General features: G+C 34.8%; 1 protein-coding gene across 1 annotated transcript; it reads left to right on the top strand.

The window, feature by feature from the left end:
• Positions 1-4,719: 4,719 nt before the first annotated feature.
• Positions 4,720-5,371, top strand: LOC142167958 (uncharacterized). The gene is made up of 3 exons (XM_075228598.1): positions 4,720-4,871; positions 5,010-5,096; positions 5,215-5,371. The coding sequence occupies exons 1-3, from the start codon at positions 4,720-4,722 to the stop codon at positions 5,369-5,371; spliced, it is 396 nt and encodes a 131-aa protein (XP_075084699.1).
• The last annotated feature ends 5,006 nt before the right edge of the window (positions 5,372-10,377 follow it).

The following is a 10,377-nucleotide window of genomic DNA, read 5'->3' as shown; positions in this document are numbered from 1 at the left end:
GGTTCATACCCTCAGCTCCAAGATTAGAAGAGTTACTTACCTCGAACAAGACGAATCCAATGTCAAGCAAGCTAAACCATGCTCCAGAACTTCCATCTAGTGCGTAGCGACCTCCGAACGACTTAAAGCTAGCCAAAAGCAACTCAATTACATCAAATAAAGCCCCAAAACTCCGAACGACTCAAAGCTAGCCAAAATCAAGTCAAATACATCAAATAAAGCCCAAGGAAACAATTCCAAATGAAAAAAGGTCGAATCTTTAATCAAAACCCCAAAATTGGCCAAAACGTCCAACCCGGGCCCACACCTTGGAACCTGACAAAACTCACAAAATCCGGCAACCCATTCAATTACGAGTCCAACCATACTAATTTCACTCAAATCCAACTCCGAATCGATGTTCAAAACTCAAAAATTAACTTTATGAAACTTTAGGCTAAAACCCCCAAATTTCTCTTTTGGAACCCTCAATCAAATGCCAAAAACGAAGATAGATTCATGATATAAAATAAAAAATGAGTAGAGAATACTTACCCCAGTTCACATGGTGAAAATTGCTCCAAAATGTAAAAATGGCCGAAACCCGAGAAATAGAGTACTTTATACTTCTGCCCAGGCATCCTCTTACGCGAACGCGGGAAGTCCATCGCGTTCGTGATGAACAAAATACACTGCCACCAAAAGCACTATGCATTCGCAATATACCCCACGCGAACGCGATGACCACTGATGCAAAGCTTCGCCAACGCGACTCACCTTTCGCGCTCGCGTTGAAGAATTCTCCAACTCCCAGTTGCCAAACCTTAACACTACGCGAACGCATAGCAAAGAACGTGGACGCGAAGACAAAAATCTTCAACCCAGTGCGAACGTGACTTCAGAAGCGCAAACGCAAAGAAAAAATATATCCACTAACCAAACACCTTTCGCGATCGCGAAGAATGCCAGAAGCAACAGGTAACAACAAAAAAACCAGCAATGCAAAGCCATTTGAAATGATCCGAACTACGTCCGAAATTCAACTGATCCCCTCGGGACCCCGTACGAATATACCAACAAGTTGAATAACACAATACGGATCTACTCGAGGCCTCAAAACACACATAACAACATCAAAACGATGAATCATACCTCAAATCGAAATCTATGAACTTTAAACTTTTCAACTTCAATAACTCGTACCGAAACATAGCAAATCAACCCGGAATGTACCCAAATTTTACACACAAGTCCCAAATGACAAAACAAAGCTATTCCAATTCCTGGAATCACAATCCGAATTCGATATCAAAAAGTCCACTTCGGTCAAACTTTCCAAAAATCCAACTTCTGCCATTTCAAGTCAAATTCTACTACGGACCTCCAAATCACAATTCGGATGCGCTCCTAAGTCCAAAATCACCAAACGGACCTACCAGAACCATCAAAACTCCGTTCCGGGTTCAAATTTACAAAAAGTCAAACTTGATCAACTCTCCCAATTTAAAGCTTCAACAATGAAATCCATTCTTCCAATTCAATTCTGAATAACCTGAAAACCAAAATCGACGATTCACATAAGCCATAATATATCATACATAGCTACTCATACCCGTAAACTAGCGAGGAAAGTACAAATGCTCAAAACTATTGGTTTGGTTGTTACAGACTACTCATTCATTTCTTGATGGGCCTAAATGAGGTCTATACAATGGTGCGAGGAAGCAATTTGATGATGAAACCTCTGCCATCCTTGGCACATGCCTTCTCCCTACTAATATAAGAAGATAAACAGAGGGAATTCAGGCCAAATAATCAACTAAATCTTGAGTCTACTTCATTATATGTGAATACCATATCTTCACAACATCAAAATCCATTCAGAGCTTGGAACTTCAAAACACACTACACTGCAAACAATAAGGGTCGGTTATTCTGTGACTTTTGCAAGAGTCCAGGCCACTCAAAGGAGAAGTGTTACAAGTTACATGGGTATCCCTAAGGCAATTCATATAACAATCAAATCTTCAATCGCACCAGTGCTCAACAATTCAATCAGAGTAACAACTAAAATCAGATTCAAGGTCATAAGTTCAATAGAGGAAAATGAGGTGTGGCAAATGTACATGGAGTTCCAGCTGATTTGCTTCATAAGAAGGAAGATGATTCAATTCCACATGATGGGAATCAAAATGCCAACCTAACAAAGGAACAATATGGGAAGATAATGAGCTAGTTACATCACTTCCAGACAGGCAACACAAGAGGATCTCCCAGCAATGCCAACATGAAGGTATTGCAGTCTACACTTCTTCTATTGATTTTGAAAAACCATCATGCAAATGTTTTGAATCAACGTCTGACCTTTGGATCATAGACTTAGGAGCGTCTAACCATATGACCTTCAATAAAACAACACTTAGTAATATCACCACACTACTACATCCTCTACTAATAAATTTATCAAATGGATATAGGGTGAAAGTGCTTGAATTTGGAGATGTGATACTCAGTCTTGAAATCACCTTACACAAAGTCCTCTATGTTCCTTCTTTCAAATACAACGTAATTTCTGTCCATTCACTTGCATTGCATCTTAGATGTATGATGCTCTTTACTGATGCACTATGTCTGTTACATGCCCCTTCAGTGAAGAGGCCTCAGGTGATTGGTAGTATCAAGAAGGGACTATACTACCTATGTTCCAGGTGTCTAAAGAGTAGAAGTACTTTTTCAAATGCTAATGTGTGAGTTTCTTGTTACAGCTGTTTTTCTTCTGCTAGTGTAAATAGTGAAGACTTCAGAAGTCCCACTCCTCATATCATCATTCACCAAATGTGAATACCTCCACTCATAATAATAAGAATGAGTTTTCAGCTGTGTTTGACAAGTGTGATGTGAATCTTTTGTGGCATAATAGGCTTGGTCATGTTCTTTTTGTCAAAATGAGAGGAATATCCTCCGTACATGTGCATTTCTCACCTAAACAACCTTTCATTTGTTCCATTTGCCCAGACTCACATTTCCACGAATAACCAATACCTCCACTCAAATGGGGTCTAACCAGCCTTTCATTTACTGCATATTGACATATGGGGTCCCTACCATGTCACTACTCATGATAATTATAAGTACTTCCTCACATTAGTAGATGATTTCAGTAGGTTCACTTGGATACATTTACTAAGCAGTAAGAGCAATGCTCTACAAGCCCTTAAAGCCTTTATAACCATGACTAAAAATCAATTCAATACCTCTGTGAAGACCATCAGATCTGACAATGGGCTGGAGTTTACCAGTCATGAAGCTACCATATTTTATCAATCCAAAGGTATCATTCATCAGAAAACCTGTCCCTATACACCACAATAAAATGGGGTAGTGGAGAGAAAAATACAAATATCTCATAGAAACTGCTTGGGCACTTATGTTTCAATCCAAATTACCAAGTAGATATTGGGGATAGTGTATTTTGATAGCCACCTACTTAATTAACAGATTAGTCTCATCCTACCTAAACAATAAGTGCCCCTTTGAACTTTTATATCACAAGAAACCCAATTACTCTCATTTGAGGAGTTTTGGTTGCCTTTGTTATCCTATTGTGCCTAAGGTGCAAAGGGATAAATTTGAGCCCAGAACAACTCCTCATGTCTTCATAGGCTATCCTTTTGGGACAAAGGGTTACAAAGTACTAAACTTAGCCACTAGGAAGATACATATATCTAGAGATGTGGTGTTCTATGAAAATGTCTTTCCCTTTACTTTAACTCCTAAGAATGCTTCCCTATATAATGTCTTCAAATCAGTCTCCTTTCCTACATATATTGAGGGTGACAATCCATATCCTGGTGTTTAAAGTTCTATAGATATCATATCTCCAGGTGTGCATCAACACCCTGAATTTCTCCTGTTAATGATACCTTAACACACACATCAAACACCTTATTCACTTATACCTCTATCCCTACATCTTCATATTAAACTACTAGTCATTCTTCACCCACATCTACTCACTCAGAAACACCTATAATCAGGAAGTCCAACAGAACACACAAAATTCCTACTTGCCTCAAAGATTATATTTGTACCCTTCCTAACACAACTCAACCTGCTACCTCTCATTGTTCACCTTCCTTGAATGCACTCTTCTCCAATCATAATCACATCACCCTTGATGTCCTGTGTTCTGAAAGCCAGCACTTGGTGACAAATGTTTGTCATGATAGTGAGCCATCCTCATATGGAGAGGCAACTCTTAATCCTGCATGGCAAACAACCAAGCTACAAGAATTTGAAGCTTTTCATGCCAATCATACTTAGGACTTAGCACCCCTGCCATCTGGAAAATAGGCAATAGGCTGCAAGTGAGTTTATAAAGTCAAGCATAAAACAGATGGAAGTATTGAGAGATTCAAGGCTAGACTAGTGGTGAAAGGTTATACTCAACAAGAAGGGGTTGACTATACAGAGATATTTTCTCTTGTTGTCAACATGACATTAGTTAGAACTTTGGTTACTGTTGTTGTGAAGAAAGACTGAGATATATTCCAACTTGATGCGAGCAATGCATTCCTCCATGGTGACCTATATGAAGAGGTATATATGGAGGTCCCACCAGGTCTTCTGATTGATTAGTTTGGTTCACACAAGATGGTCTGCAAGTTAAACAAGTCTTTGTATGGGCTGAAATAAGCCAACATGCACTGGTATACCAAACTAACTGAAGCCCTGTCATCAATGGGGTACAAGCATTCTGAGAATGACTATTCACTGTTCTCCAAGAAGATCTCATCCTCCACTATCTTTGTAGCTGTATATGTTGATGATGTTATTATCACTGGTACTGATTCAGTGGAAATATCCAATTTAAAGGCATTCCTTGACAAGCAGTTTTAGATCAAGGACCTAGGGAGACTTCACTACTTCTTGGGCTTAGAAGTCCCTTACAAGCCAGATGGTGTTACCATTTCTCAAAGGAAGTTTACCTTAGACTTGTTGACGGAGTATGACTATTTTGCCTACATCAGCTTATCTTCCCCTCTTGATCCTACTCTGAAATTGAAATCTAATGAAGGCACTCTTCTGCAAGATCCTACATATGCCCAAACTAGTAGGCAAGTTGAACTTCCTAACTAACACCAGACTAGATATAGCATACAGTGTACAACTCCTCAACCAATTTATGAAAGCACCCATAGATACACACTTGACTGCAACTTTGCACCTTCTTAGATACCTCAAGAAGGATCTCACACTAGGGATATTTTTCTCCAACGGCACTGATTGTTCTATCTCTGCATACTGTGACTCTGACTGGGCAGCCTGCCCTGACTCTAGGAGATCTGTTACTGGCTATATTGTTCTAGTGGGAGATAGTCATATTAATTAGCTGGAAGTCCAAGAAATAAGAGACCATTTCCTTGTCTTCAGCTGAAGCTGAATACAGGTCCCTCGGGAAAGTTGTTAGGGAACTGGTGTGGTTAAGCAGGTTATTTGAAGAGCTCATTATCCCACAATCCAGTCCCATTGATGTCTTCTGTGATAGCCAATCTGCCATACACATTGCTCATAATCTTGTGTTCCATGAGCGGAAAAAGTATATGGAAGTAGACTGTCATTTTGTCAGGACCAAACTCTAGGAGGGACGCATTTCTTTCCACCATATAGCCATTACTGATCAATTGGCTAACTTTCTTACCAAAGCCCTTACAGGAGTTAAGCACACTACTGTCCTTGGCAAGTTGGCTGTGAGATCCTCCCATCCAACTTGCGGGGGTGGGGAGGGGGTGGTTGGGTATTGAGACTTAGTTATTATTGCTTCTACCTTGTACTATGCTAAGTCAGCATGTAGCTATGTATAATTCGTTGTAGTAGTTGTACAGTTAGTTGTATCTGTAGAAGTATTATAGTTGGTATATGTGTACATATATACACAATACAATAATGAGAAAAATTAGAGTTCCATTTTACAATTCATGTTGTTCTCTCTCCTCTTAGTTGCTTTCCCCTTTCTCTATGAGAACTCTCGAGAATCACCATTGAAGCTTCTGAGTAAGCTTCACATTTTCTCCAATGTGTTGATCTCAATAATTTAATATGTATATATTATTAGTTTAGAACTCAGTAATTTAAAAAAATTATAATAGTAAACCTATAAACTACAAATCTTGATTTCGCATTTGACTTTAGACGAACGTTCCTGCATTATAAGTAAAATTAACAAGTGAAAATGCTGTTGAAAATAGAGAAACTACAAAAATTTAGCAACTTTTAAGAAATGATGTGTTGGTTAACGTCCCCAATTATGGTTTTCATTTTCTTTTTGTTTTTATAATAATATTAACTGGTCAATTTGTATACACATCCATTCTTACTTTTCGCTAACTTAATGTTTTTTTTTTAAAAATTTTCTTTTGGTGTTTCGAGAGATTTCCTTTCCTCTTTATCTTTTTAATCTCACCCAACCCAGGGAATCAACGTTGTCCATATGTAGGCGAAGTGTAGGGAATATTTTTGGTACTGGTCCAAGCTACAAATGCTAATAATTAATACTAATTGTACAAATAAATATATATTTTATGATCTCTCCGTACATATTATACTTTAGGATAAGAATTCAAAATTTTCAACGATTGGAGACACCTAACAAACGAACTGTCTGCTCAGATATACGATTTCTTCTCGTCGCAATCATATATATTAGATAGTAATAGATATTACATACTCAAGTACACTAAAAAATTAATGCACTGTTATGCATGGAATTATATAAATAAAAGGCCAAAGGAAACTGGCAAGCCATATCTTTCGCTATATATTAATCTCTGTTTTAATTAGATTTACATAATGATATTGACTGAGCTCGGAGTTTAATAATAACAACAACAAGAAATCTAGTGTAATCCTACAATTGTGGTATGTGGAGGGTAGTATGTACGCAAACCTTACCCTTATCTTAAGAAAATAAAGAGCATGTTTCCGATAGACCCTCACTCAAAAAAGATGAAAAAAATAACAGTAACAGTAAGCAATAACAACACAAGATAGTAAAAAATCAAAACAAAAGAAACATCCAGCCATAATAGAAATGTATGAGTAAGAAAATACAAGACTACCCTAATACTACTGGTAAGTTTAACAAAGAAATATATTTTTTTAAAATTTATGGTCTAAAATATGCATATAATAATAATAATAATAATAATAATAATAATAATAATAATAATAATAATAATAATAATAATGTGGCTATAGATACATGTTGGGACAAACTCCTCTTTATTTCTTTCTCTCTCCATTTTCCAAGTTCCTCCTTAGATTTGTGACACTTGTTTAATTGAAATATCAAAGGTCCATCTTTATTTCTTACTCTCTCTATTTTCCAAGTTCCTCCTTAGATTTGTGACACTTGTTTAATTGTAATATCAAAGGTCCATATTGACTTAATTGAACAAGAGCTTTAACCATGATTAATAAAGTAGCAGATAATTACCAAAAAATAAAGTAGTAGGTAACTACCAAAAAAATAAAGCAGCAGATATTACCATTATTTTAGGAAAGGAGTACATTCGTCTTCTTTTAAATAAAGTATTTTTATTTTAAAACCAATATTTTATATTAATAAAATTTCATTTCTTGAAAAAGGTTGGGGTTGACAATTATCATTTCGTTATCGATCATTTTAGGCGATAAATGCTTGGATACACATTGCAGTAATTTTTTTAGTATAGGCGGAAAAACTTTATTCAAATGATTAAATAACAAGATGCAAAACCTTAAGAACCATAGATGTCAAAAATAAGCTTTAGTACAAATATATTGAATATATGCACAAAAGTTAAAAGAAGTATTCATTCAATTACTTTTATTTGCTTAGTTTGTGATTTTATCATAAAATATAATATGAATTCCTCATTTTAAAATATAATTGGAAGTATAAATGGATAAGTTTTAAATGATTGGTAAAATTTGTAAGGTGAAGATCTTTTACCAAAGTTACAGAGTACTTTCCTAGATTAATGGGTAAATCAAACCTCTTAACTATAGTTAAAACTATTATTTGATTAAATAAATATGGCCTTTTTATATTTAACTAGGACAAGTGTCACAAAACCAAATAGAAACTTGGGGAAAAGGAGGGAATGAGAAATGGAGAGGAGTCTCATCCATACATGTTATTAAAGGGAAAAAATAAGAAGTAATATAAAGTTAAATTATTTTTAAATATATAAAAGTATCATTCTTTGTAAAAAAGACTAATAAAAAAAAAGTACTATATGTAATGGGGTAAAATTGATGAATGACAGGTGGCTGCTCGTTGAGTTGACATGTGACAGTGAAGGCAAATAAGATATGAGTCAACAAATAGCTGGCATCGATTACGAATATGTGACAGGTGCTGAGTGAGTTCCGAAGACGATGAAACCGGCGACGAAAGTTTGAAAGGAAGATATCCGTTGAGAAAGACTGCATTCAATGAACAACCGTTATAAAGAATCTTTGCATTTATACTCAATCATTATACAACCATCAAGAGGGTTTTTTATTCATATTAAAGGAGAGTTTGATTTGGGGATCTTGTTTTCCTGAACTGAGCTATAAATAGAAAAATTTGTACTAATTGTAGACACGAAATATTTGTACGCAAAAAAGGCTAAACAATTATTCTATTAACAACATTCTTTCTTTCTGCTCTATACATTGTTCTTATTCTTGCTTTCGGAGAAGTTCATTTCACAGTTAGACTTATATTTTCTTCAAGTTTTTTAATTAATTTATTTCTGTTCTTAATTATTTTATATTCTTGGATCAAATCAATTCACGTATCTATAAATTACGTTACAAATTCAACTGTACCGTTTTATGGATAAATACAGTATAAAATAAAATGGAAGAAATAGCAATTAAACTCAGCCAATCTACTAGACCTTGCCACGACAGGGCGGATTTAACACAACTAAGGCCAATCTTCTTTATTCTATAAAAGAAAAGAAGAGAAAAAACTATTGAAGCGTCAGCTACGTCTGTTTGAATAATCCTTGTATATAATTATCATAAAACTCTCTACTAAAGACAAATTAAATACAAATGTATGCAAAAAGTGAAGCAAAAGCATCTTAATTTTTGTACCTAATGACCAAAAAGATATTGTACTTCAACTAGTTTGTTTTATATATACATCTTTATCCTTCAATATTTAATATATGACGACTTCTATTTAAGACGGCTTCTCAATCCAACCAAAAGGTGGGAGTTTTATATTTCTAATTTATTAGTCGAAATATGTTTGGTAACATACCTTAGGAATCGGCAATCAATAAAAGCGGATCTGAAATTTAAATTTTATGAATTTTTTAAAGTTTGTAACATTAAACTTATTATATTATTAAAAGTATAAATTTTGATATTTTATTTATTATAATTTTTAATAACTTTTTACATAAATTTATATATATCATTAAAAATATTGAATTCAGGGAACGACAATGCATCCGGGTTTGGCAATCAGCAGTTATTCCATGCATACGACAAGACACACAAAACAGAAAAAAGATTAAGTAAAAAAAGAAACATGTTACATCAGCATTTTTCTTATCCGTTAATGAATAAAGTTCAAGAAGTAAAGAGAAAACAATTAATTAATTAGTAAAGTGCAAAAAGTGAAGAGAAAACTAGTAATTAAAGTTTAAAATGAAGACAAACTAATATAATCATTAGATAGTGATTTTTCTTTAATTTTTGTTTCTCATCCGTATCCATATCTATATTGGAGTCCGACTATATCGATATTCGCGACGAAAAGACTTATATTAAGATAAAACGATCTTTAATAAAAAAGATTTTATATCCAAAGCATGAAAGAATATTTATTAACTTCCTCATCATTTAGTACATATTGGGCCACAGCCAAATGCGAAGGTAAGTTAGAAAAAAAAAAAAAAAAGAGGCTAATTTTTAAGTTTTGAGTCCCTTTATTTGGTAAGTATAAGGTATGGAAATGATGGGGCAGTTTTACATTTCAACGACAAAGTCTATTGTTACCTGCAGATCTCAACCATTTGGCGTAAACATCTCGCATATAGTGATGATACATTTCTTAGGCCGTAGCTAAACAGAAAAATCCATCACTAAATAAGATTAGCGACAGACTAGCGACAAGTTATCAAGAAATTCTGTTAGCTACAGACAATTCAGCGACATATTAGCATAGACATCTTATAGATAGTGACGATACATTTTTTAGGCTGCGGATTCATTCTAATCTGATAGGGTTAACACTAGCATAGCTGGTTATGTATGTATGTATATATGTATGTATGTATGTATAGATCTTTAAATCAACAAATTTAAATTCTATTAGTCTCTACATGTAGAAGCCTATCAATCAAATATTCT

The sequence above is a fragment of the Nicotiana tabacum genome, chromosome 13 (genome assembly GCF_000715075.1).
Source record: "Nicotiana tabacum cultivar K326 chromosome 13, ASM71507v2, whole genome shotgun sequence".
Classification (NCBI taxonomy): domain Eukaryota; kingdom Viridiplantae; phylum Streptophyta; class Magnoliopsida; order Solanales; family Solanaceae; genus Nicotiana; species Nicotiana tabacum.
This window is presented reverse-complemented; position numbering and strand designations above follow the sequence as displayed.